Source organism: Chrysemys picta, chromosome 23 (assembly GCF_011386835.1).
Source record: "Chrysemys picta bellii isolate R12L10 chromosome 23, ASM1138683v2, whole genome shotgun sequence".
NCBI classification, from domain to species: domain Eukaryota; kingdom Metazoa; phylum Chordata; order Testudines; family Emydidae; genus Chrysemys; species Chrysemys picta.
In genome coordinates this window covers 8,293,017-8,320,893 of record NC_088813.1, presented here as the reverse complement: position 1 = coordinate 8,320,893, position 27,877 = coordinate 8,293,017, and the positions used below count along the sequence as shown (strand labels likewise).

Sequence of the window (27,877 nt, the reverse complement as noted above, 5' to 3'; positions counted from 1 at the left end):
CAGAGGTCGCGAGGGGGGCCCTGGGGCATGCGCAGTCGATGACGGGAAACTATCGGCGGCGCCCTGTCGGGGTGGGCCGTGAACGCATGCGCCATTGGGGACGCTTGCTGGTGGTGCGCATGCCCAGCGTCGTTCCCGTGCCAGCTGTGCCAGGGCGGCTCTGGTTGGGCGCGGGGTGAGTGTTTCCGGGCGGCGGCGGAAGGACGCTGTTGCAGGAGGGTCAGGGCGAGCAGCGCAGAGCCGGCGGCGGCAGCAGCTCAGCCGGGGGGATCCGGCCGCGGACCATGGGGCGATAGGCGGGGGCGCCGGTGAGTGCGGGCCCCGCCCGGGGCTGGGCTCCCCCTCCTCTGGGGGAGAGACGGGGGGAGCAGCCGCCCCCCGCGGGGTCAGGGGCTCCCCGGCGGGCTGAGCCCCAGGCGACTCGCTCTCCTGTCCTCACCAGATCGGCACCTCCAGCCGGGGGGGCTGCGGGAGGGGGTTTAACCCCTTGCAGAGCCTGGGCTGCAGGAACGGGGCGCGAACCGCCATGGGAGTGACACCGACTGTAAGTCCTTGCTGGAGGAGTCTGTTCCAGCCCCGCAGGGCGCTCTCCTTCCCTGTCTCGGTGGGCACCGTGCAGCCCAGAGCAAGGGGATGATTGTCAGGGGTCCCATGTCTTTCTTTCATCCTGGGGTAGAGGGACCAGACAGCAGGTGTGAAAAATCGGGACTGTCCCTATAAAATCGGGACATCTGGTCACCCTATCCTGGGGGCCTAATTCAAATGCGAAGTGCAGTCTAACTGTATCTTGTATCGCGTCTTCAATCCAAACTCTAGCTCTTAAATGCCTTAGAGGGGAAAAATAACAGAAGGAAAACCTCCAAGCTCTAAGGATAAAAAGTTGGTTTCACGTGAGATTTGAAAATAGATGGCAGATCCATGTAATTGCCCAATGACTTCCTACAGCTTCAGTGAAAAATCACTTCAGTCGTGGTGTGCTGAAGTTTATAAAGTGAAAGAGAAAGCTCTGAACTCCTACTGTATGACTGGAACATCTGTAAGCTCCCATGGAGTATTCAGTGGTTTGAGCAATGAAAAACTACTGCAGACAGTGGGTACAACTATATTTTAGGAGAAACTGGAATTAGAAAATGTATGCATGTTCCTTTTCCTTGCTTATCATTGGAGATGCCATATTAAATTTTTGGCAGCTAAGAGAAAAACTTGAAGTGAAAGGGAAGTATGCTTTAAAAACAATCTCTAAAGGGGAAAAAATGGTCTACTCTGTCCCAAGTGATACTTAGACCGTGTTAAATTCCGAAGTGTTTTATTTAGAAGACTTTGGACCTGCAAATGTAAAGTAAAAACACATTTTTAGAACCCCGCAAATCTCTGGATATCCACTTTATATCTGCGGACCGTGTTCGTGGATCGGATTCGGATCCAAATTTTGTATTCGCACAGGGCTCTATACATTTTCCCTTAATTAAATGCAGCATTTATATTTTGCCAAATCCACAGATGTTATCTTGGAAAACACAACTTGTTAGTTGTTGAGAATATATATTGCACACTATCCAGTCATAATTAGTGCATTATTGCACCTAGGAGTCCATGTTCAATGCAGGAAGCTTGCATAATTTACTGAGAGTTCCCTAAATGTCTGTGAAAACTTAATTATACCATAGTTGAGCATTCAGAGACTGAAGTTTTAGAAGTCTGTGAGGACATGAGATTAATTTTTCAACCTTTGTTAATGGAGCATAGCTACAGGGAACCCCACTGTATAAGTTTTTAAAATGAGTTAATGTCTGCTGTGATACGCAAGAAAACAGTATAAATTTTCCTAGAGTTGAGAGAGACGATTGTTATTCCTGACTCAAGCACAAGGAAGAACCTTATGGAACCGTGTTAGGATACAGAATCTATTTCTACAATTATGTATTACCTTGTTCATACAAACCTGAGTAGGGCTGTGGATGCATTGTATAATGTGTTCTCCTGACGTCCAATTTATTAAACTGGTTCAAAATGAGCTCTTCATTTCAGAAGTGGTGGAACTGATTTTTTTTTTTTTTTAAGTAAAGATGGGTGGTCTCTGTGTTCATATTTAGGTCTTTGAACCTGATTGATTATGATATTGATTAATTAATAGAAGATCCATGACCATCTATATAATCAGCCATAGTACTGGTGTTCGGTGGCTCCTTTTACAAAGTGTACTGACATATTTTTCTCCACACATTAAGGTTTGAATCAAACCCTTAAAGGTGACCTACAAAGGGGAAAACAACTGAATTTGTAACTTTTCTTTGGTTCTGATGAGCATGGGAGGCTGGAATGGGTCTTGTCTGCTTAATTTTTAACACTAGAAATTCTGGTTTTCATTATCGGGGAAGATTCTGTGATAACTTGAGAAATAATGAAATTATGACTTTGCAAGGCTGAAAGCAGAACAGCTGAGAGGGAGGAAGGTTTTTAGCCGCAGTTAAAAACTTTTTAATACATAAATCACTCCAGTGCCTAATGAACACTTGGTAGAAAGGAGATCTCTTAAAGATTCAGCCAATCCTGCCCTTACAATGAATATATAAATACTTGCAATATACCTCTCCTGAGATACCCACCACTTCCAAAGAGGTCCTCTAGCAAAACAAGGGATGACCAGACTTGACACTTCTGATATTTCTAAATTAAAAAGCAAGCTGTTCAGAAAACTCTTTAAGCTTTTATCCATCATAAAGAAGCCACACAAAAAAGTACATCCAAATTTCCTAAAAATTCCTTTGCAGATTACCTTTAATTTCTCTGTACAGATTTCTTTGCTCAATGTCTTTTCTTCCTGGAAATGGGAGCTGCAAGCACTTTGGTGAATGGTTCGACAAGTTATCTTGTTGCTGTAGACCAAGGGTCGGCAGCCTTTCAGAAGGGGTGTGCCGAGGCTTCATTTATTCACTCTAATGTAAGGTTTCGCGTGCCAGTCATACATTTTAACATTTTTAGAAGGTCTCTTTCTACAAGTCTATAATATATAACTAAACGATTGTTGTATTTAAAAACCTTACTTACTTTACAATGTTTAGGAAGCTTCATTTAAAATTAAATTAAAATGCAGGACCGGTGGCCAGGACCCGGGCAGTGTGAGTGCTACTGAAAATCAGCTCGCATGCCGCCTTCGGCACGCGTGCCATAGGTTGCCTACCCCTGCTGTAGACTATAAGTAACTTTGCATCTTCTAGTCTAATGCTGTAATCGTGATACTTATTCAGTTGCAGTACAGATTACTCAGGTGCCAGTGGCATCAGTACAAGCCATGGGGCATAGTCCTGCTATGGAAGAAAGCTATTGTTGCAAAAATCTGTACTCTAGTGTCCTCTACTCCAATACCAACTAGCCCTGTACTTAATCTTTGTTTTTAGGTTAAAAGTTTAACATAGACTTCCCTTCACCCTTGAGGATCCTGGGAAATACCTTGCCACTTCAGAAGACAAGGTATGCTAGGTTCACAATTACTGTTTAAAGTAAGGCTTCATATTAAACGCCCAGAAAAATTACAGCTAATCATTTTAATAAGGACAAGGCATACCTGTGTTGTGGTGTGTATTGTCTGCTGAAGCTCGTTTCCTTTTGATCTTCCTATGATATGGTCGGTGACATGCAAAACAGCTGGTATCTTTGTGGGAATGAGAAATATATAGCACAGGAGGAGGGGAGACTAGGTTAACACTGGCTATTTACTTACAGGAAGCTTTTGGAAAATGGCCTCTCCATTCACTGGGCCCACAGCAGTTGCTGATGTAATTAAAGATCTAGACACTCAGATAGCTGTGAGTAAATTGCTTGAGCTTGCCATGAAGTGGCATGTAGGACTTGAGGTTGAAACCTGTGCATCCATATCTTGTTTGTGTTCTAATGACTTGATTATACCCAAAGGTTGAAATTAGAGGTGAGGGTAAAAATTGCTCTGCATTAATATAGTGCTTTTTGCCCAAGAATTTCAAAGCATTTCACATCTTCTGATCCCTCCATGGTAGGTAAGATTTCCTACTTTGTAAACTGAGGCACGGGGCTAAGTGACTGGTCCAAGATCACCCAGCGAGCTAGTGTCAGAAGCAGGAATCCTGGAATCCTTTCGTCTGCTTCTTGCACTATGCTCTAGGGGCCTCGCACCAGAAGTGCCAACTAAGAGCTTATAGGGCTCTGTACGATTGAAGAACATCCCAAGGCACGAACATAGGGATTTTGCATTATTTTAAAATCTGTTAACATTGGGCTAGAAATCGATATCAGAGCTACATGAAGTTACTTGCATTTATGTTTGTTTTCTAAAAAGAAAAATATATGTAATATATTTGCAGCGGTGCATGACTGAGCATTGGAATGAAACACTAAAATATCAACTGGCTAAGCATTCTTGTGTGATTATTTTTGAGTGATTTTTCTGTGTGAATTAATACAAACTAACAAAGAATTTAATGCAGTTATAGGGGGAAAATCACATTTTCTACAAAAGGTAGAAAATATTATTTCTCTTCATTTATATATAAATGTCCTTGATCTGTTTTGGTTTTGGTTTTTCCTGGTAGCCTGTTTTTCAACTTGCATCACTTGTGTCACTGTGAGAAGAGACATTTCCAAAGGGTGCTGTTTTGTAGAAAAGTTTGAGAAAACTGCAGTATAAGAGAATTTGAGACCCCAAAATCTAATTATGGAAAATAAATCACTTAAAACAAAAGTCAGAAATACAAAAATTGTCATCATGACCAGTTTTATGTTCAGACACAGAAAATGCATTGGCCTCAATGCACGGGCAATAAGATTTTTCAGAGTTAATATAGGCTGCTATTAAAGTTTCAACTTAAGTCACTTCACGGCTTAATATCTGTCCTTTTCAAATAGTGAGATGCATTTTCTACTTATTGGTCTGAACTGTCAGTAAAATAGTAGCAGAAGCAGGAATCCCATTGACAACTGCATTCATTGAACTGAGATAGTAGAACAGTGAAAGACTCGTAAAAGCATCTGAAATCTCTTACTCTGATAGTTCAAACAATTTAATAAATATTTGTGTATTAGTACTAATCACTGCAGTTTTCCTTGACCATTGTTGATGATAACTGAAGAACACAAGTTTGGACAGAGCCATGCTATTATGGAGCTGTGGGCCACAGATCTGACTGCATGGAAGCCAAGTGGTGGGTCTGTAGTAGTGTGCTAGGAAGAGTAGATGTCTCAAGGTTCTGCACCCTATTTACTAATCTAGGTGGCCAGTTCGGATTCAGTCCAAAAGTTATCTGGTGTTTAGTGGCCTATGACATGAGTTAGTCTGAGAATCTTATGGCTAATCTGGAAAGAGCAGGCCGTTAGTTAGGCATATGAAATTAGTCCTGGCCTTTGCTTGACAGTCCACTAAATTCCATGTTGTGCAGCTGAAAGCCTCAACTGAAGTGAGGAATCAAATCAATGGAATTAGAGGCAAAGGAAGGTTTTCTACTGTCATGTCACTTTTGGAGACCCGGCTTAATGCTGACAAGGTTTATAGGTGAAATTGAATTCTAGGGCTTAATGCCCAACCTTTCAATATGTGTTCTCATTGCAAAACTGCCCTGCTATTGGAAATATCTTGGTTTGGGAATAATTACCAGTCAGACTTCAAATGCATTGTGGGTGTTGTGTGGCAGATGCTAGAACTGTGCCTTCCTGCTCTGTGCCAGGTTCTCACCAGTGCAGCTACATGAGGAGCTTGTACTCCGCTTTCCCCTCTTCCCAGCTAAGTAGATGTCTGAAATGTCAAAATGGAGACTCTCATATGGTGATAGTGCCTAGAGACCCCAGTCATAGACCAGGCCCCAATGTACGTAGAACAAAGACAGTCCCTGCCCTGAGGAGTTTGTAATCTGATTTTTTTCCTCTTTAGTGAAATCTTCCCAACTATACCTCAGGAGGTTGTCATTAATCTGCCAGTTTAATGTAAAGAGTAAGGCTGCCACCAAAGAGGCACAGGTGGAGAAGAGGGAAAAGACCTGTTACAGGTCTGGAGGATTACAGGCCTGGATTGAATTTTGGTGTTAGACTGGAAGTGGGAATGCAACGTTCTTAGGCTGTACTCAGGCTGTCTCAGTCAGACTTCACACCCATCATCGGTTCGCCATTCAGTGAAATCTGTGCAACCATAATGCCTTCCCTTAAAGTTTTATTTTTAGTGTACACAAATATTTTCCTTTTCCCACCCACGTCCTTTCTCCCCTCAAAGTGTGTTTAGAAGTATCAGATTAAGTTGAAAGCCTCCAGGCACCCCCTACAGGATATGGTTTCAGTACAGATAGTGAGGGGGAGTTTAGGGAGTAAAATCCAGTCTCTAAATTTGTTAACTTTGGTGTTCCTTTCCTTCTCCAGCTGATTGGTCTGGGTCCTCACAACCCCAAAAAGAAGCAAGATCTTGACAAGCTGTATGATTTAAAGACTAAAGCCCAGCAGATTATGAACCAGTTTGGCCCATCTACCTTGATCAACCTATCCAGTTTCTCCTCGATAAAGCCAGAACCAGCCAACACGCCACCACAGAGCTCCATGGCGAACAGTACCACCGTGGCAAAGATGCCAGGGACTCCTAGTGGAGGGGGACGCCTAAGTCCTGAAAGCAACCAGGTAATTTCACTTGAGATCTTGGGCAAGCAGGGAGTTATTCAGACCCTCCTATAGTTTTACTCTCCCTTAAATGACCTGTAAATATTTTACATTAATTAAACTGATCAGTTGAGTACCCCCGGTTCACCCAGCACTACACAGAGATCCGGTTCCTGCCTCTCTTGAGTTTACAATCTGAATCAGACACAGACTGTATAGACCAGCTGCAGGTCGCATCCAGTCTCCTAGTGATGCACGTCAGGGAGAGATCAGAAAATCCCATTCAAAGTATGGCTTGTATGGAAAAACAAAATACTGAATACAATGAAAATCTGTCTTCCAATGCTGTAGGTCATCATAACAAGAGTAGGGCAATGTGCTAGATTCCCCTCCTCGGCCTCCCTGAAATAGATCAAAGCAGTCAAAAGGTCAGTTTAAACCTGGCTTCTGAAGTCAGATTGCTGGCTCCAACCTACTGTGTATGTAGGTAACCTATACCTCCTCGGGACGATGAAGAATCAGCACCACAGTCAAACAGCTGTCGTTCTACGCATATAATGCAACACTTGTTTTCAGTTTTTAACACACACACACACACACACACACACAATGATTGGATGCATTCTGGCAACAAAATGGTACATATTCCGAAAAAGGAAGGTATCTGATTTCAGTCTTCTCCAGCACCATGCCTTCCCCTGCAGAATATCCCCCACCCCGTGCGGTTCCATTCTTGTGGTAATGCTGGGGCTGGAATGGAGGCTTTTGCTTCTCTTCAGAAGAACCAAGAGAGAAGCTGAGATGGAGAGAAGGTCATGCTCCCCTAGAGGGGGGTGACTTAACAGCATAATCATGTCTGAACTCCCTAATCTTACAGGAATCACAGATTCAGATCCCAGTAGCTTTGACTTAGCCTTTCATTCTCCCCTGGGAAACAGACTGACTGCTGCACAGTTTGTGTGTAGATTTTCTGGTGCTTTTTAAACTCAGGCTTTGTGGACATTCGACTCCTTGACACTTCTCAAAAGAGTAGGGGTTTTCCTCAGTGTCATTGAACCAAATGTATCTAGTTTATCTTGTAAGACTTTGGGGGCAGGGTGATACCATCCCTCTATATCCTACAACAGTCAGCATACTGCTGATGCTCAAAAACTAATAAAATCCTCCCGCCCTTCCTTGCTGTTGTGCAGCATGCTCTGTGCTAATTGGCCGCTGTCCTCTGCCCAGCTGTGGTGTATGCATCTTGTTTGAAGCACTTCTGAATGACAGGCACCATAGAAATGTAAAATATTATCTTTCGCCCATAACATAACCCTGCAGTTATTGAAATTATCCTTGTACTTACAGTCCACCCTTCAGGAGTTCTCATTATGCAATTGTTTTCTCTTGCCAGCACACTGTTGCTTTAATCAACAGTATTTTGGTATGAAAGAGATGGTAGCAAATATTGTCTCACGTGAGAGGACAGCCTTATTCATTATTCTGTCCCACTGGCCATTGCTTTGTTTGTAGCTACCAGGTAGGTTTGAGAATGCCTAGTTATTGCCCTGTGCCCTTCCCGGGGTGTTACATTTTGTCAATACTGTGTATAGCCTGGACCTTTGATTACAGTTTTGGGGGCAGTGTGAGTGATTTCTGCTGCCGTGCTGTGTATTGCCAGTCAGATTGCTAATGCAGTGTGGAAAATCGTCCCCCTTTTACCCTCAGGTTTTAACCAAGAAGAAGTTGCAGGACCTGGTGCGAGAGGTGGATCCCAATGAGCAGCTGGATGAGGATGTGGAGGAGGTAGGCCATATGTGACAACCCGTACCAGTAAAATGGGACATGCAGAGCCAATCCAGAGCTGTCCTAGCCCCTTACCCATTACAGGGAGGGTTGGTTCATACTGTTGTGCTGTTACACAAGCTCTGGTCAGCATCAAACATGGTGCTGAAGGTCCATATACATTGCTGGTGCTCAGAGGTATTTGTTCTAATTTATTAACCGGTCTCTTGCTGGTGACTCTCTCAGACATCCCAGGGGATTTTCCGTAGGGTGTGGTCAGACTGTTTTCTGCAAGCAGTGGCTCCTGAGGGCTGAATTTCATAGTGGTCCCTACATTGTTTGACTGTAACAGTCATCCAAAAAAGAATGTGAAGGGGTTTGAGGTGCTGCTTTCTTCAACCCCCTACTCCCCCACAGATGCTGTTGCAGATTGCTGATGATTTCATTGAGAGCGTGGTGACAGCTGCCTGCCAGCTCGCCCGACATCGCAAATCAAACACTCTGGAAGTGAAGGATGTCCAGCTGCATCTCGGTAAGAGATTTGTATCTTGTCAGTGAGGAGACAGAACTGAGGGATAGAAGTACCTGAAAAGGGATTATCCCCGCTAGACCTTGGGGTAGGAATCTGGATACACCCTACACAACCAGGGCAAACCCTGAATAGGGACATTTGAGGGAAATAGTTTAACTGAAATGTGTGGAAGCAGAGACATGGAGGAGGCTGCCCATTTATGAATTTGAGCCTAGGGTGGCTGTCTAGGCATTCTGCTGGCAATCAGGGACAAGTTAAATGTCATTGTTTCTCTTCCTCCAAACTCTCCTATTCCTATGCACGGGCTTGCCATTTTGTACCATTCTGCAACCTGGATTGTAAGGTCTCTGGTGTAGGGGCTGTTTATAATAGGTGTATATAGTATCTAGGCCAATGGGACCCTGACTCAACTCCTTAGATGCAAGCACAGTACAAATAATAAATAACCTTTAAGTGCCTTTAGTCACTGGAGTCTGGATTCCCCGGCACCCCCATTTCTCACGAAATATCTGCAGCCCTGGCACCAGGGGGGTTCACTGAATAGTTCTTACTATATTTCTAACTAGTCCTTATTGTTCTGGTACGTTGAGGGCTTCCCTGTGTTGGGCATTCTGCACAGCTTTCTTAGGCAGTGATCTGTGCTGTCTGTTCCAGAGCGCCAGTGGAACATGTGGATCCCAGGTTTTGGTTCTGAAGAAATCCGGCCATACAAAAAAGCCTGCACTACAGAAGCTCACAAACAGGTGAGGAGCCCCTTGTGAATGAACTAATAGCCAAATGTAGGGGGGTCAATACAAGCAGAGTCCTTGTCCAACTCCCCCCACGCATGCCAGTGCTGCTCTTGTATTGCGGCCAAGAAAGAAGGGAGCTTGGATATTCTTTTAGACTCCCCCTGCAGTGTGCTCCCAAGGCTGCGACAATCTCAGCAAGGAGTCTCCCTGGCTTAAGGTTCTTGCTTCTAACTGGTGGCCACACCCTTCAAGTTGCGGTAGAGAGTCAATTGTTGGGAGACCCCATAGGAGACATTGCCAGTTTGTCATGCTGGCTCCCTGCACAGTGGACCTTGCAGTTAGCATGTGATGACAGTGCTGGAGAGCAATTCTCGCCTAGCCTCTGACGCTCCAAGGAGGAGCCCAAAACAACCCTTCATCCACAGGCAGTTAAGCGGTCAGGGAGAAGGCACTCAGTTCAGGAGCCAAAACACAACCATGGCCTGAGACAATGCTGCATGACTGGTTTGGCATGGTCCATTCTGCCTGGAGCTAACATACATGTGAATAGCCAGAAAGCTCTCTCTCCAGAAGAGTTTAAAAATCCATGTTGACTGGAGGGAATCCCTGTCTGTAAAACCGCAGGAGTCCAGGGATGCCGTTTGCATACTATGATCTGATGGCTCTGTCAGCTCATGGGAGCAGCCATGTGTGTATGTAACAGTGACCCAGGTTTTACTGAGCTACTGCAGGCCAGCTGCAGGGTCCCTTCCACTGGAAACAAACGGTTACTGCACAACGTGGCAGCAAGTGACTTGTTGCCATTGTATATGGGGCAGCTGAAAATTGTTTCCTCTCCGACCTTAAATATCTGGCTGGGGGCTCCTCTTGGAAGAGCACTTGTGCTTGTCCTGGAATTTCAGCTGTTAGTTACTTGTTCAGTACTGGTTTCTGTCTTGCTCCTAGTTTGGAAGTTGCTGGGTTTTTTTTAAGTCAAAGGCCAAAGCCATCAATAAAAGTCTCTACACCCGTGAAACAGCCAGCCTGATAATGTGACAGCTCCATTTCTGACACGGGGGATAAAATGCTGTGCGGGTGTGGACCGAGGGCCTTAAAGTGGATTTTGATTCAGTGCACAATGCAAGTAAAATATTTAAACTGTGCTAGTGACTGAGTGAAATTAGGATTAAGGTAGAATCACCAAACCGAAATGACGACTCCAGACAGACTTTCTCCCAAGGAGAGAAGCACAGACTCTCTGAAAAACTTTTTAAACTTTCTGGCTATGGCTGTATCCAAGCTAGGATTCAAATAGACTTAAAGAACCATCTTTAAACCCAGGTCGGGCTAATTCATGGTAGAACATTACCTACAGGCATGTACAAGCCTGAGAAGGATCCAGGCTGGACCATTTCTCAGCATGGCTTATAGTTTGGCCTCTCCCACAAGTTAGACAAATCAAGTTACAAATGGATTTAGCTAGAGCCCATCTTAACTGTTAAAATGTGGTTTCCAAAGTGTTTAAAGGCCATCGTAGACAGGGCTTGTGTCTGTAGTTCTTGATACATCACCACTGTTCACCAGAGCTTACTTTCAACATATGGTATTGCATAAGCAACCTGTTGTGGACCCTGTGTTTCTTCAATCTCATTCCTATATAGCCATGTTCCCAGCTTGATTTGGAAATAACCATGTTCCAGACTCTCAGTTCCCTGTATTTTTCCCTTTTTCATTTCAGAGGATGGCACTGATCCGCAAAACAACCAAGAAATAACCCCTAGGAATAGCAGGAAGACAACTGTGCTTTTTGGGATATCTGCCTCTAAGCTGAAGCCTCCATGACACCATCCATGGGATATTTTTTTTAATGCTTTACAGAGAAGCATATATTTTTTATTAACAGCGCAGCAATATCTCTGACTTTATGAGGAGATCGGCCAAAAACCATTATATGCCCCCCTTCCCCAGCCCCCCATCAGAGCACATTGTATCTTGAAACAAAGACTTTATTTGTGACCTTTAAAGTGGTTTATCGTATAAGTGATTGATTGTCCAAGGAACAGAGCATTTTGGTCTTGTTTGGGACAGTATTAGAAGCATTTGTAGAGATTTTCGTTTTTCCCCCTTCCCTCCTGCCAGTTCAAGTACTTTGTAATGTCAGTGTTTATATAAATACTTGCATTTGTTTTACATTAATAAAGAAATTATTAATCTAAAGCTGGGCATAGTCTCGTGCTTCTGCATTTGATGTGTTTACAGCACCTCATTTAAAACTCTAGGCAGTAGGAGAGAGGCTGCTTGCTGCAGGGATGTTTAAAGGACGTGCCAGGTTTAGGTTCAAAATGGAAGGGATTGTTCTTGCACTGGTAAGAGACAACACAGACCATTTTGCCTCTAAGCCAGATGAAATCCGGCCGAGGTGAGTAGTGACCACAAGTCCTACCATCTTTTGGCTGTTTGGCCTATTTGAAATAAACTAATGGGATCTGTCCAGTTCCTAGTGCACAAAGGTTCACATTAAGACCGACTGGAGCCCTGGCTGCCAGTTGCAGCAGAGTGGCCAAACACTTGGTGAGTCATGGAGACCGGACTTCCCTCTGGCTCCCTGCGGATCAGGGATGGTGGGATGGAAGCATGTGCTATTCCATGGTCAAATGGACGTCTTCAGTCTCCAGGGCTGTCAGTTGAGCACATTTCACCAGCACATGACTCACTTTAAAACTGTTTAGAAAAGAAATTGAAGCTTAGGCCACAAATTTGACCCTAGTAACTCTGCTAATCAGGTGGGAAAGGTTCTTCAAATTGCAAACAGGAAAGGGGAGGGGTGTTCTTAAATCTGTACCTCTTGAGTTTTGGGTCGACAAGCATGAAATTGAAAGCTGCCCTCAAAGGCTTTGAAATATATAGGTGGTCCTAAAATAAGAGCTTTCCAAACTAAAGGCCGCACCGCAGATAAAATCCAGACTTCTTATCTGGTTGGCCCACTTGTTACCTGGGGTTCTTTGAACCCAAAGCTCTTGGTAACTTTTACTCTGTGCAAGGTGGTGTCAAGAAATAAATCAGGGGAGACACGGCCGTCCGAGCGATAGATGGCTGGCACAAACAGGACAACACGAGTGCTTTCACTTAAAGCTAAACTTTACTTAGTCTCAAGCACTTACACACGTCCGCAACAGGTTAGTAAAACACCCCCAACCCTCGATAATTACTGAAGCGGAGTGTGACTTTCGAGTGGCATCATGACAGGCTTCCGCTGGCCAAACTTCCGTCTGCCGGTGGGGACCCCAGGGTGCCTCCAGAGGGAGCGTTCCTGAAGAGCCCCTTCTGAGAAGTCCAGCTACCTCAAACCCGTTCCCTTTATTTATACATTAATAATACAATGACATATCCCTTAAAGAAAACTTGCTAAGCAAGCAGTTTTTAAAGGTCAAGCAAGAGGTTTCCTTCTGATCATCAATTTAACCAGGTATGTTGTTGTTGTTTTTTCCAAAGTGTCAATGCCTTGGGGCCCTGACAAACATTCCCAGGGGCACATATAAACAGATGTCCTGTTTTTCTAAAATAAATATATCAGCAATTTCAACATTCTTAGGAAGGACGCAGGGTCAAACTGCCCTCTCTGTGGCACCCAAAACTCTCTTCCCTCCTGCCTTGGTTATGCTAAGGCTGCTGCATGACCAATTTATGGCCTGCTGACTGGCTACTTTCAGCAATAAGCTAAAAGCAATAGTGGTTTCGGGCACTTTACTGGTTTGCCAAAATCTCTCCAGACGCACTGTCTTAAAAACTACATTCAAATGTAAACCTATACAAAGCATGTTTATTGCAGTAAGGGAGGGGATTTTGCAAGAATCCTGCTGAGATTGGTTAATGTCGTAAGTTCAGTGCCTGAACTCTTATTGACCGCATAGGCAGAGTCCAAAGTGTCCGAAATTGCCATTGTGATACCTGACATGGTCCTTCCAAAACGGGGATTCAAATTCATAAGTGTGAATGTCATCCGTTCTCTGTGCCCAGCTAATACTCGGTCTTTCCGCTGAGACTGCCATTGTAGGGGCCAGTTGTAGAGATGGTTCTTTATGATGTGGTTTAAAACAGTGGATCCCAAACTTCATTGGTTCATGAGCCACTTTCTTAAAAAATTGTTGTGAAGTGAATGGATGGAACATCAAGTTTGGGTACCACAGTCTGGTCTGGAAACTGGTTGGAGACTTGCCCAATTCATTTCTTAGAGCGGTCACCTAAAAAGCCAACAGATCTTAGTTTACAAAAAAAAAAAAATAGCGATCAGCATGGTCTAGATTCTAACCAGTAACCTGGAGGTGAAAGTTACCCTGTTCTGTCTTGAAGGCATTTCAGTATCCGGCGTAGTCACAAGAACACAGCCTGCGGAAATAGCCTGTCCTGTTGGTCTAGAACCAGATTGCTAAATCGAAGTGTTAGGCCTGAGATAGAAACTGCTTTGCCCGAATAGTGACTGTTTTCATATTAGAAACTTGCGGCCTTGTTCCTAGGCCGTGTCCTTTCAAGCGAAGGGGAAGTCCAGTGACATGAGAGGGACGTGGTGGCAGGACAACCTGCAGCAAAACACCACTTACTGTTAACTTGAGGGGTTTAACATGAGGCGCCGCATTGATGAGAATGGGAGAAGGTGGGGGTGCTTCATATGCTGTTGCTGGGTGGCTCTGTAGACTCCGAGCTGAACATCAGTGCTGGGAAGTGCTTCACAACCAGGATGGCTGGAAAAATGTTTAGTCTGTAGAAAATGCAGCATCCATGGAGATTCTAAATCCTCCGAATCTGCAGACACCTCCTGAGTCGCGGTTTGTCACTTGGGAGACACTTGCCATTTTCATTGGCATGTTTATTGTTCTAACCGTTAATGCTAAAGGCAACCAGAAATATGAATAAAATGTATTTAACTTTGCATCCAAGTGTAAATTCCAGTCTTTTCCAGTGCCGAGGCCATTGGATTCCTATTTGGAATCTCCTCCAAGCACAAAGGGGGCTGTGTAATCCTGCAGCCTTTGAACATGAGTGGATGGAAACATTACCTGTCCCAAGTCTGTTTGTTGCCTTCGCTGGGAGAGGTTAACGGGAACTACTAGCCTGTTAGAAGAGGCTACTGTGACTGTCCTTGCATATAGTGTTGCCCGGCAGCCAAGTCTTATACGGGAAGGTGGGTGATGATAGCTCACTCTGGCTTCTTAGTCTACAATGTCTGGCTAGCACGAGCACTTCTTCTGCTTCTCTTGTTTTTCCAGGTTCTGTACTTTGGGCTCCTCTGTGGGTGGCAGTCTGCTTTTCACCCCATCCCAATCCTTGTTTGGGCTCAGCATCCCAGCCTTCACAGCTTCATAGATCTCCACGGTCAGCAGCTGGAAGGCATCATCCACGTTGCTGTTGCTTTTAGCGGATGTCTCTATGTACTTTGCCCCCAGTGAAGAAGCCAGCTTCTCGGCCTCCTTTCGCTCAACCTGGCGCTGCGGCACCAGGTCACTCTTGTGCCCAACCAGCACAAAGACCACGTGAAAAGGTTTCACTGTGTCTGTCACCTCCCGATGCCACTCCTTGATGCTCTCAAAGGATGCTTGGTTGGTCAGGTCAAACATCAGCACTGCCCCAGCGGAGTTGCGGTAGTAAGAGCGAGTCACTGACCTAGGACACGAGGAGGGAACGGCATGAGACTCTGCATTCTCTTATTGCTTTCCTAAGATCTTTATGGCACAGAGACAGCGCAGACTACCTTGTGGAACTGCTTGGAAAATGTTTTTCTGCAGAAAATTTCAGCTTTTTGGTGGAATATTGAAAACCAAAACTTAAATTCAGAATGGCACTGTACTGTCTCATGGGAATTGTAGTTCAGGTGCCTTATTCTGACTAGACTACATCTCCCATGATGCACCACTTTTCCCTATGGTAGTGAGAAGTGATGCGTACCATAAGAATCCCTGGTCATGGTGCATCATGGAAGAGGTAGTCTGTGTAGAGAGCCCACCCAGAGAGGAGAATGGCAGCATAAAGCCCCTGATCTACAAGTCCTGGGAGATGGCTGGGTGCCATTTTGAATGAAAATTCTTTAGGTTTGGGACAATAATTTTTTTAACTAAATGATCTGAGGAAAGCTACTTCTCGTGTCAAAACAAAAAAACAGCAACCCCAAAAGAAAACCCTGCATTCCATGGAAAACTTTTGTGTGTGTGTGTGTGTGTGTGTGTGTGTGTGTGTGTGTGTGTGTGTGTGTGTCAAAATGGTTTTGATGAAATTTTTGTAACTACCCCTAATGCCTAGATATAACATCTGTCTGTGGTACATGTTCAACCAGATTCGTGTCACAGGTGTGACTCTTAGCTGAGCCAGTGGCTTGACTTGAGTCCACAATACATCTGTTCTTTCCCCCAGTTTAGCTTGGTTTATGTTCCTATCAGTTGATGCTCCCATATCAGTGCATGTTAGGAAAATCCAGGCAGCTATCTCATTGGACTTTGGCAGCGAGCAGAATGCCCTGAGGACCCCCCCGCGCCCAGTAGCAGGTAGAGCAATGGATGTTGGGATGCCCTGTCAGCCTGAGAGCTGGCTACTCCAAGCCAGTCTCTTACAGTCACTGTGCTAGCTTACGCGGCTGGTGGCAGAGAATTAACCATGTGGGGTGTGAACAAAGCATGTTTACCACCAGTCTGGGTTCAGCCTAGAACAGGTCTTTGGGAAACTCTCCTGCTGTTACCCAGCCACCTGTGCGGCCCCACCTGCCGTGGCAACGGCGCAGGCATTTTTACCCTTGTGTTGTGTCTGCCTGCTCCGAACACAGAGGTATTAACCAGCTGAGCCCCATCTGTGCTAATGGTCCCACTCTTGGGAAATTCCTGGAAACCTGCTGCCCGTGTCACTAACTGGTCAAACCTCCAGCATAAATGAGACTTCAGAAGCCCCTTTTCTCCCCCGTCTCGGGGCTGGCCCTGGTGCTTCAGGTGTGCCCAGCCAGTTCCTTTCAATGGGGCACGTGGCTGGTTAATAATTAGCCCCTTCGCTTAAGCAGAAAACTCTGTACCTAATAGCCTGGGGTGCTGGACTAAAGGGCCTTGGGTCTGGCCCGAATAGCTGGTCTCAGGCCTTGGTGCCTGTATCCCACCTGGCCCGGCAGTCTCAGCCCCAGAGGTGGTTGCTAACCCCTTGCCTTCCTTCCTCAGAACCTGGGGTGCGTCCTGCTCCCCTTGAAGCCAATGGCAGGGGAGGGAAGGGCTCAAATAGTAACATTCAGACCCCGCCCCAGCACGGAACCCACAGGTCCTGCCCTTGGGCATGGGGGGCTGAGTAGGTGCCCCCAGTGTTGTTCGCTGGAAAGTTCTTCGCACCCAGTGTGTGACTCCCTGTAGGGGGGTGGTTACCCCGCTCCTGCCCTGAAGGGCTTAAAACAGCCCTGGGGGAAGGTTGTGGGTGGGAGCTGCTAAACTGGGCTGATTGGGAAGCAGCTGCAGCTGGGCCACACCCCAATCAGGCCTCAGATGGCCCATTATAAAAAGGCTGTGAGCCACTGGCCAAACAGTCTCTCTCTGCCTTCAGAGAGAGACGGGCCTGGCTGCAGGATGCTAGAGACAGTGTACATGAGTGGAGCAGGGCTGGGGAACTCCAGCCTGGAAAGCCCCAAAGGTCCAAACCCAACCTTACCTGTGATGAGTGGCCTATACTGCAGACTGCCCCAGAGAGCGGGGGCTAGTTGGTGACTGGCAGTGGCCTTATTCTGAGGTGAGGTAGGGATAGTGGGTGTGGGTTCCCCAGGGAGGGGAGACCCTAGTACTGAGGGGTGTACTGCCAGGGGGCAGCACCCCAGATACAAGGGCACCAGGGTCGGGGAGGGACATGGGGGGCCAGAGGACAGGTGGATCACCCCCCCTGCAGGGGGCGCTCCAGGATGCTGGAAGAGCTAATTCCCAGAAGAGACCAGCAGGAGGTGCTGCAGGGGTGAGTCTGCTCCTCTACGCTCCCCCTGACAGTGCCCCAGCCCGGGCGCGAAGCCCCATTGTATAGCAGTGCTTCTCAGTACTATTCCTCTGATAATAAGTAAGGGCTGGATCCCCGCTTCCCTCCCACTCTGCACCTCTATTCTGGGCAATGGAGCCAGTATCTGCTGGGAAACCCCACAGTCTTCCCTGCCATACCCTAGCAGGGCACCAAGAATTGGGGAGGAAGGGAGTCCCTAAAGTGAGGCCTTTAAACTCCCCCAATATGCTCTAGAGAGCCCCACGCAGCAGTACCTGAGCATGGCTGCCGGCACTTTACACACGGAGTTGGATCCAGCCCAGGGGAAATGAGTGTGGGGGTGGGGGTGGAGCTTTCTGTCCCATTCCCAGGGGTTAGGATGCCCCATGGACTAAACCGCTCTCCTACATGGCACCAGCTGTCCCCTTTGCTGCCTGTCTCAGCAGAGAGGCCATGGAGAGTCTGAGAGACTATCTAGGATCCCTCCAAGTTGTACTAGAGTAGTGGTCCCTAAACTTTTCAGGGTTGTGCCCCCTCTTACCCCTGTCGGTGCGTTCCCCCCCACACACCCCCGCAAGAGCCGGGGCTGCGACTCCCTGGGTGGGGTCAGGGGGAGACATGGACAGGGATAAGGAGGCCGAGTCTGGGGCCACAGCTGGGAGCATGGCTGGGGCCAGGAATGGAGTTGCGGTCAGGGGCTGAGGCTGGGGGCAGGGCCTGAGCAGAGCTGGGGGCAGAGCAGGAGCTGGGTGGTGCTCCCTCCCTGCCCCCCATGAGGGGCTGGCCTGGGCCCTGCTGCACCCCCCTGAATGTTCCGCTGCACCCCCTCAATTTGGGGACCACTGGGCTAGAGACACAACAGCAAGGGGCAGCATGGGAGAAGTTAACCGAGCCATGGCCCATGCTTTTCCTCTTCCAAGGCCTTTGGTCTCTGGGCCTATTAACCAAGCCCCTGTCCTCAGCATTGTTGAAGCAAGAAAACAACAGCCTGCGCTCCAGCCTGGAGTTTCCTGCACCTGTATTAATCCCCATTGCAACTTTCCAGCTCCCTTCCTTGGCTCCGGCTCTGTCCTGTCCTCACGCTTGCACATACGTCTAAACCTCCCCTGTCAAACCCACCTGAATCGCTCCTGTCCAGCCGTGTCCCAGAACTGGAGCTTGATCCGGAGCCCGGGCTCCAGCTCCACAAACTGGACGTAGAAATCCACCCCCACCGTCTGGTTGATGGAGTCGAGGAAGGCGCCCTCGGTGTATCGCTTCAGCAGGGACGACTTCCCCACGGTCGAGTCCCCCAGCATGATAATGCGGAACTGGTAGTGCCAGAGCGAATCCATCCGGAGGATCCCAGCGGGACAAGGCAGCCCCTGAGCCGCAAGGAGCCTGGAGCCGAGCGTCTGCGGGCTGGAGAGTGAACTCACACGGCACTGCCGGTTGGGACTTGCTGGAAGTGGAGCGAGATGGTTCCAGCTGAGAGCCGCTCTAGCTCATGTCCAGGCAGGCAGCTGCCACCCCTCCCGCTGAGTGCGTGGTGTTTATAGCAGGGGAAGGCAGAGAGAATGTATTGCTCCTACATTTGGCCGTCAGGACTGTCTATCTGCTCAGTAACACTGGGTCCTGTGTGTCAGAGGAAAGGAACGAGCAAAACAGATGCAAAACGCTGTGATGAGGAAGCATCTCCTTGGCATTAGGTTAGATTAGAAGATTAGATTATGTGTAGGGGCCTTGTAACTAGTGAGGTCTGGGCGTCTGGTGACTTTGGGTTCTACTCCAGGCCCTGCCACTATCTGTCTCGGGGCATGTCACTGCACCTCGGTTTTCCCTCCTGTGAAATACAGATGATAGTACTGACCTGTGGGAGGCTCAGAGCTTGTCTACTGTCCCGGGGAGCTATTCCAGCATATCCGTTCCTGATTAATGCTATGTGTGGACACGGCTGTCCAGAGAGGGGTGCAAAAGGGGCAGTTTGTCCCAGATCTCCCAACCCATGGAGTATGAGTGGGCAGCATTGTGACCTGGTGCAATGGGATGTCAGTGCCACTTCGACTTGGCCCAGCCACTGGGGTGCTGAGTAACGCTGTGCCTCTGTGCCCCTGGTCCTACACCACTCTCTCAAATTTGGCCCAGCCATGCCCCCACCTCCTTCATGACGGAGTGGTGGCTGGGCCAAACCTGGGCAGTGCTGTGGTCCTGTGTGTCAGGTCACAACACCCACAATGGGGAGCTGGGCCTGGCCCCATGGGACAGGCGCTGTCTCTGTGGGGTGAGTGCAGGGCGGATTCGCTGGCTAATCACCACCACCCTGGCCCCCTGGGGAAGGGTGGGAGACCTCCATGTCAGATATTGCCCTGGGCCCCCCAAAACCTACACATGTCCCTGTGTGTAGACACACTTATTCCAGAATAACTATTCCTGATTAATACTGTGTGTGGACACTCTTAATCTGTTTTAAATCCACACCTTACTCTATTCCAGATTACATTTGGACTAAGGGTTTGTCTATAAAGGGTTTGAGCTCTTTGACTGGAAGGCCCTAGAGATGGACTACAATTTAGTATGCTATTATAGAGAATATTTAAAAGACTTTCCCATTCACTTAATAGGATTCGCTTTTAAAGGCAGTTCCTTCCCTGCCCAGCTGCAGCCAAGCTGGGCATGAGCTGAGCCCCTGGGGTAAGCAGAGATCTGTTGTCAGAGCCACTGGTTTCCCTTGGGAGAATGTTTAAGCAACAAGACATGACAGGGCACGTATTGAGTCGCGTTCATTCATGCCTTGTGCACTCTGACTCCAAAGACCAAGCGTTGATATTGCAGCTGGGTGTGAATTGATGCCAGACATGCCTGGTGGCTGATTGGCCTGCATAATACTTTTATTTGAATTAATAAAATCAGCTCCAGTTTCACTCGGATCTGAGCCCGGGTTCACCCCAAAGATTTGAAAACATCAGTCCAGGCTGCAGTGACCGACTCTTCTTCACTGGGGTCAAGCAGACGTAACCCACACCTACGCCATGTGGTGGCGCTATTCCCTCTCCTGCCAGTGGTGTCTGGCCCACACATGTGCAGGTTGATGCCCCTCCTATAAGTTTAACAGAGCAGAGCCTTTTAGCTCCGGCAGTAGCAGCTCATGGGTTAAGATGTGGTGTTCATAGGTTCAATTCCTGTGGCTGCCAACCCACCAAACAGCAGGATGTTCTACAAACCGAATCAAAGATGATCTGTTGGTTAAACTCCCCTATGACACTAGTCTGATCATCTGTATAACCCAGACCCTAGGACTCCCCTGAATGAACAGTGTCTGACAGTCCCCCCCACAATTACCTCCCTATCTCCAGTGACACATTAACCAGGCAAAATCATGTGATTACTGCAGAACTGAAACACCAATGGGCCCAGATACTGCAGTGGTGGCTTCAGGGCTGGCACCAGCTTACCAAGCAGGTGCTTGGGGAGGCCACTTCGGAGAGGGGCGGCACGTCCAGCTGTTCGGCGGCAATTCGGTGGACAGTCCCTCACTCCTGCTCAGAGTGAAGGACCTCCTGCCAAATTGCCGCCGCAGATCGCGATCGCGGCTGGTTTTGTTTGGCTGCTTGGGGCGGCCAAAACCCTGGAGCCGGCCCTGGGTGGCTTTATAAGAAATGTGATCGCGAGACTGGGTACAATAGAAAAACAGAGCTGACAGAGTAGCTCAGTGGTTCTCAACCAGGGACGCCTGGGCATACACGGCGCTCTTCCAGGGGGTCCATCAACTCATCGAAATAGTTGCCTAGTTTTCCAACAGGCTACATTTAAAAAGCCCCAGCGAAGTCAGTACAGACTAAAATTTCATAGAACGACTTGTTTATACTGCTCTATATACTATACACTGCAATGTAAGTACAATGTTTATATTCCAATTGATTTATTCTATAATTATAATGGTAACACGAGGAAGTCAGCAATTGTTCAGTAATAGTGAGGCTGTGACACGTTTTTGTATTTTTGTGTTTGATTTTGTAAGCAAGTGGTTTTCAAGTGAGGTGAAACTTGGGGGTACGCCAGACCAATCAGACTCCTGAAAGGGGTACAGTCGTCTAGAAAAGCTGAAAGCCACTGGATTATTTTATCCCAGGAAAGAACTGTTAATTTAAACTGAAAGTTTAAAACTATTTTAAGGGGGATAAAGTGCAGCCTAGTGAATAGGGAAGGTGGCCTAGACATCAGGACTCCTGGCTTTGCCACTCTTCTGAGCAAGTCCCTGGACTTTATTGTGCCTCAGTTTGCCCATCTATAAAATGAACGTAATATTTCCACCCTTCACAGGAGAGGGGTGAGGCCTCATTAGTTAAAAACTGTTGACGGTTTTAAGATCCTCGGGTAAAATGGAGCCACAGAAGTGCAGAGCATCAGCAGAAGACCTTTTGCTGTATAATCTGGCACAGTTTTCTCCCTTCCTAACCCCCAATCTTGAAGGAAGCACCAAATCATACAAAGGAAACGATTTATTTGTAATGAAGAATCCATACACGCTGGAGACATGTGAGTAGCAGGGTTGCACTAGTCCGTATGTAGCACAGCTTCACACCCACAAACAGTAATAACATACACCTGTAAATACACTGGGGTTTAATCCTGGTGCTACATAGTCAGCGGGAGTTTTCCCATGGGCCAGGATTTCACCTAGGAAGTTTAATACCTGCTTGATTTGTGACAGATGCAGTATGCCTGGCTAGGGAGGAACAGAACTGGGATTTTTCTAGCTAGATGCAAGATGGTACCGTAATGTCACTCTTGTTTAGATCCAGGCTATGCCATTGAAATCCATGGCAGCGTAATACTTGTATTTGAATTAATAAAATCAGCTCCAGCTTCACTCGAATCTATGGCCCTGCTCTGTGCCTCAGTTTCCCTTCTTGCCCCTTTAACTATTTAAATTGCAAGCCTCTTTGGGCAGGGACTGTCTTTTACTATATGTTGGTATAGCACATGGTACAATGGGGCCCTGATCTTGGGGGAATACTAATAATGTCCTTTTAAGGCCTCCTCCGTCTAGACTGAATAGCATAGCATTACACTGGAAACTGAGCAATTTATTCTACAATTAACGAATTCATTAAATGGGTGCCTAAGCATGAGACTGGCCCTTTGCAAAGGGGTGAATCTCACCCCTCTGCACTGAGCACTGCAACTGAATTCCACCCTCTGGAAACATCTCATCGGCTTCCTCGTGTCCTGAGAATTCTTCTACTCACCGTGGTCCTTAGGCACCCAAAACCAGGCCATGGCGGTTTCTTTGTAACGCTGAAGTCTCTGGGATGCTTCAATAAAGCAGGGATTTGGGGATTTGAGCCCTTGTAATGCAGTACTACTCCGGGGACCCTACTAAGGCTCAAGGCCCCATTGACTGGCTCAATTGTTCGGGGTAGTTGATACGTGCACATGTATGTTTCAAGAGCTCCACTCCTAGATTCCTAAAGATTTTCTTAGTCCTAAGATTCAGTTTAAAAAAAACATTAAAAAGTCTGAGAGCCAGTGCTGCAGTGTAATAAAAGGGATTTCCCCTGCTCAGAACCAAGGGAAAGCCTCTAGCAGCTAGTCAGTGTTGCATCACTGGTCCTGGATTCCCTGTTCTCCACCTAAAGGGGGCAGTAGTGCACTTCTTACTATTCCGATGGAATTCATCTACAATGGGTGAAAGCAAGTCCTGGAGGTTTTTATTTTCCCTAGAGACAAACTGAACTCCCCTCCCCCTGAACCTCCAACTTTGCATCTCAGGCCCATCCCTAATTTATTTCTGAATCAGCTCATCCAGTCCCTCCTCCACCAATTCCATCCGCTACGCAAGGTCCTAGTCCCTAACTTCTGGGTTAGCATTGGCATTTTTCTTGCGGTTTTCGCCTCTTCTTCTGCGGGTTGCAGGTTCTCTTGTGAATCACCTTCACCCCATCCCAGCCTTCCTGCAGATCGATCTCCTTGTTCTTCAGAGCCTCATAGATGGTGTTGGTCAAGATCTCAAAGGCCAAGTCCACGTTGGTGTTGCTTTTGGCAGACGTTTCAATGAAGCTGATGCCCAGGGAGGCTGCCAGCCCCTCTGCCTCTTCGGTGGAGACTTTGCAGTCTGACTTCAAGTCACTTTTGTGGCCAATGAGGAGGAAGATGACCTTCTCCATAATCTGGATGCTGGCCACTTCATGGTACCACTCAATGATGTGCTCGAAGGACTTACGGTTGGTCATGTCGAACACCAGCAGCACTCCCACGGCGTTCCGATAGAAAGACCTGGTGATGCATCTGGGAACACACACGTAACAATTCAGTGAGCTCTTAACTTTGCTTCTCACCTGCAAATGCCATCCAGGAACTAGGGCTTGTCTTCTAAGGCCCCACTGGCTTTTACTCACTTTGGGCCATGTCACCTTGAATCCTCCACACAGCTGGGGCCCTGCCCTTCTTTGCTGATTGATTGATATAAATATTAGGTTTGGGAGAGGTTCCCCATCCCCACCCCGTTTATCTTTTACATTAGAATTCAGGTCTTGCCTCATTTTATTTTTCTGGAAGACTCTATGGACAACTAGAGACCAAACTGTGGCCCCAGGTCCGCATCTCAGAGGTATTTGGGTACCTAATTCCAATTTATTTCAATAGGAGTTAGACACCTAAATACCTTTTAAGGATCTGGGCCCCAGTGATGGCAAAGAAATAAAACCAGATGAATTAATCAGGGAAGTGATTTTTAGTCAAACTTCGTGAAACTCTTTTTATTGTTAACATCTATTTGACTCAAATGCATTGCACACACTGAAGAGAAAAACACTTTTTGTTAAAGATTAAATGCCCTCACCCCTTGAGTTAAGGGCTGAGAAACCTCCCAGTCCACCTTTCTGGTGCTCCACGGAGCCCTTCGGCAGAACCAGGGAAGACCAGACAGGAGGGTCCTGACACTTCTAATGTAAAACTCAAGCAGGAAAGAAATGTTTCATGCTTTCTTCAGACATCATACAAAGACAAATAAGGGCAGATCCCCACTATTTCATCCATCTTTAAGGACCTATGTTAAGATTTTTTTTTTCTGGGAGCAGAGCTATCAAAGACTGGCCTTATGGCTTGGCTTCTCTCCTATGATACAGCAAAGCGGCCAAGAAGCCAACATCACTGGCTATGTGGGTGAGGAGTCTCCTTGCACAAGAGGAATCCCTGGGTTATGCAAGACTGATGTAGTAGCTCTGTATCGCTGCCCTGCCCACTCCTCACCATGGCCAGGAAAAGGAGGCCCTGGTTGCAGTGCCTGGGGTCCCTGGCTGGTGTAATTTAGAGCAGCTCTGAAACATCTCTAAATTGTGCCAAGAGCCGAATCACCCCCTGACTGGCTCCTCGATCAGGGAGATGCAGAGCTGGCATAAAACCACCTTTGCGCCCCACGCTTGGACCCAAGTCAAGCGCAGCTCATGTAGACCTTAGAGGCGGGGCTAGGGAGGCATGCTCTAGATTTTAAAACCACACCCCTCACTGTGTTATGGGAGTGCTTGAAGAGTGAGGGTTTTCAAGGCCTCTGGCCCAGGGGAGTTAGGCACCTAAATAGGCCCCTATCCTAGGGCCTCCACCAGTTGTTTTGTGCTGCATTGGTGTGCACCATGGAGCATGTGTGCCAAAGGGTGTGGAGAACATGCCTGGAGTTCAGAGCTAGTTGCTCATTCACGCCTTAGAGCCAACGTCCCCCCATGACCAGAAACCGCAGCGCATAGCACCGTTATAACTGATATAAACTGCAGGTGGGGCTCCCCAAAGGAGAGCTGATTTCAGTGGGGCTGTTTTCAGCGGGAAGAGCCGTTCACCTGCGTAGATCGGCCAGGCCAGGCCCAGAACTAGTTATGCCGTCTTCAGCCGCTCTGATCTCAAACCCCCCAACAAACAAGCCTCTCAGCTGATTGGATCCTCTTTCACACACAGAGGAATTGTTTCTCACTGAACAAAACCATCCACTCCCCCATACACAGCTCGCAACAAGAGCAAACCCTGCCTTCTAGACTCCAAGATTCCCCTGCGCTGTAAACTTCATCCACTCTCCTTCCCACTGCTCTTTCTCCATTAGAAAGCCAGGTTCCCAGTAAAAAATGAGTGGGGGGGGGGTTTACTGGCAGCCAAATAAATAGCTGAAATTGACCCTAGATATAAAAAAAACCACCCAAGTTCTCCTATTGCAATGCAACCCCTCCCCCCCCCCCCGCCCGGGCCTCTCAGTGCAAACACACAAGCGTGACTGGGTGACTTCATCATGTGCATGATCATGCTACAGCATGACATTGACAAAGCTATAAAGAAAAGAAAACTGGAAATAAAAACCTTTTTTAAAAACAAAACAAAATCTTTGCTCGGGCTATGGGGTGCAGGAAAGAGAAAGCACCAGATCAGGGATGATCTATGTGTTGGGGTGAAGGAAACCGGTCTGGGGCTGGTGAGCTGGGTCCCCAGTTATGGGTACCTGTGTCCAGTCTGCGGGGTGGGCAGGCAGGGGAGATGGAGGGTTCTCTGTGTGACTCTCACTCTCTGAAGGGATCTGGTCTCTGCGGACTGGATCTCTGTGGTATATGGGTAGGGGCCATCTCAGGGATTTCTAAGGTTCTTATCTCAGGGCTGTGCCAATGCTGGGTGGTGTGTGTGTGTGTGTGTGTGTGTGTGTGTGTGTGTGTGTGTGTGTGTGACTGGAGGGGGGGAATGTGACTCTGGGTGGGAGTGTCTGAGCCCGCAGGGTAATGTAGCTGCAGTGCGCTGGGTGCATGGTGTGAAATGGGGTGAGCTGGGTCTCTGGTCCCTCCTCACCTGAATCTCTCCTGGCCGGCCGTGTCCCAAAGCTGCAGCTTCACCTTGATGCCGGGAGGCAGCTCCATCATCTTGCTGTAGAATTCCACGCCCACAGTGGGGCAGGGAGCCGGGATGAAGGACCCCTCCGCGTAGCGCCTCAGCAGGGAGGACTTGCCCACGGTGGAGTCCCCCAGTAGGATGATCCGGAACTGGTAGTGCCAGTTGCCATTCAAGTGAGAGACTGGAGGGGGTGGCACCAGCTCCATTCCCAGGAGGGGCAGAAGGACTGGGGCTTAGGGGGACTGGAGCAGCCTTTGAATTAAGATGCAGATTCCCCAGAGGAAGCCTTGGGTGAATTGGCCTGGAGGAGGTTACAAACCAAGATTATGGCCTTGAATGACAGGGGAGAGAGACAAAGGAGAGAGAATTTAACCAGAGGTATCCACCCTCATCCCATTTACCTCCTCCCACCCCACCCTCGTGGAGTCCCCTCTGGGAGCAAAGTTCTGCTATGGGGAGAGAGACACTCCCTCATTCCCTTTCCCAGCCTCAGTCCCTATCATCTACCCCCACCCCCAGCCAATAAACAGAAAACGCCTCTGTATCAGATTACTGTCAAGCTCCCAGGGGAGGTGGGGGAGATGCAATTCTAGGAATGTAGCAGTTGCCAGACCAGATCAGACCTGGGGTCCATCTAAGCCAGTGTCCTGTCTCTGACAGTGTCCAGCACCCCCTGCTTCAAAGGGAGGTGCAAGAAACTCCACCGTGGACAGTTATACCCACAGGAGAAGTTTCTTTCTGACCACAGCCAGGTAGTGGTTGGTTTATGCCGTGAAACATGAGGGTTTATGTCCCCTCTGCAATGTTTTGTCCAGCCTAATCATAGAATCTCAGGGTTGGAAGAGACCTCAGGAGGTCATCTAGTCCAACCCCCTGCTCAAAGCAGAACCAATCCCCTAATGTGACCTTGGACACTGTAGATAGACATGTTCTTATTAGGGTCTTTCTTTACCTCTTGGGCTAGTCAGTTCCTCAGTGTCTCAATTATCCAAATGAACTGAAAGAACACTCCTTGATCTGCATTTGAATAGAGACCATCTCCACTCCCATTCACAAGCAGTGACAGTCCATGTGGCAACTACAGCAATTACTTACAGGGGAAAGTAATGTTAGGAAAGAGTTTGGTTTCCTGGTATTCAATAATGGAAGAACCATGACCATGTGGCTAGCCAGCTCTCCACAGACCCCCAGCAAGTGCCCCATGGAGCCCAGTTTGAGAGATCATTATCCGGCAGGAAGACCAGCAGTGGAATGTTAATGGTCGGTTGGGATTGGTAGTGAGGTTTGCATTACTCATTTCTATTGTTTCAGTCTGTACTGGCTCCCGGCTGTGTCTTCAATAGGTTTTCCCCCTGCCCCCTTAACATTTCCCCCGTTGCTATCACCAGTGCAACTCCATTGCTAGCCGCAATGGGGGGAACTGAAGTGTAGTCAGGGAGCTGCTCAGAGC

General features: G+C 47.6%; 3 protein-coding genes and 1 long non-coding RNA gene across 10 annotated transcripts; 2 read left to right on the top strand and 2 right to left on the bottom strand.

The window, feature by feature from the left end:
• The first annotated feature begins 26 nt into the window (after window positions 1-26).
• On the top strand, window positions 27-11,829 carry TAF12 (TATA-box binding protein associated factor 12). Of its 7 annotated transcripts, XM_005286166.5 has the most exons (8): window positions 134-308; window positions 3,399-3,471; window positions 3,724-3,806; window positions 6,376-6,627; window positions 8,314-8,391; window positions 8,788-8,902; window positions 9,557-9,645; window positions 11,351-11,829. In XM_005286166.5, the coding sequence occupies exons 3-8, from the start codon at window positions 3,738-3,740 to the stop codon at window positions 11,384-11,386; spliced, it is 639 nt and encodes a 212-aa protein (XP_005286223.1). In that variant the 5' UTR covers window positions 134-308; window positions 3,399-3,471; window positions 3,724-3,737; the 3' UTR covers window positions 11,387-11,829. The 7 variants fall into 7 exon arrangements, with proteins under 7 accessions (XP_042713235.1, XP_023961585.1, XP_005286224.1 ...); XM_042857301.2 differs by lacking the exon at window positions 3,724-3,806 and having other exon boundaries at window positions 27-175; XM_005286167.5 differs by lacking the exon at window positions 3,724-3,806 and having other exon boundaries at window positions 79-308.
• Window positions 11,830-12,732: 903 nt separating this feature from the next.
• Window positions 12,733-19,321, bottom strand: LOC101940250 (ras-related protein Rab-39B-like). Its single transcript, XM_008168903.4, has 2 exons — window positions 18,709-19,321; window positions 12,733-15,270 (listed from the first exon to the last, which is right to left on the bottom strand). The coding sequence occupies exons 1-2, from the start codon at window positions 18,921-18,923 to the stop codon at window positions 14,838-14,840; spliced, it is 648 nt and encodes a 215-aa protein (XP_008167125.1). The 5' UTR covers window positions 18,924-19,321; the 3' UTR covers window positions 12,733-14,837.
• LOC135977267 (uncharacterized) lies at window positions 17,176-22,523 on the top strand. The gene is made up of 2 exons (XR_010594679.1): window positions 17,176-17,571; window positions 18,510-22,523. It is a non-coding gene; the product is annotated as an uncharacterized LOC135977267 (long non-coding RNA).
• Window positions 22,058-27,725, bottom strand: RAB42 (RAB42, member RAS oncogene family). The gene is made up of 2 exons (XM_005286263.4): window positions 26,386-27,725; window positions 22,058-23,856 (listed from the first exon to the last, which is right to left on the bottom strand). The coding sequence occupies exons 1-2, from the start codon at window positions 26,631-26,633 to the stop codon at window positions 23,433-23,435; spliced, it is 672 nt and encodes a 223-aa protein (XP_005286320.2). The 5' UTR covers window positions 26,634-27,725; the 3' UTR covers window positions 22,058-23,432.
• Between the last annotated feature and the right edge of the window lie 152 nt (window positions 27,726-27,877).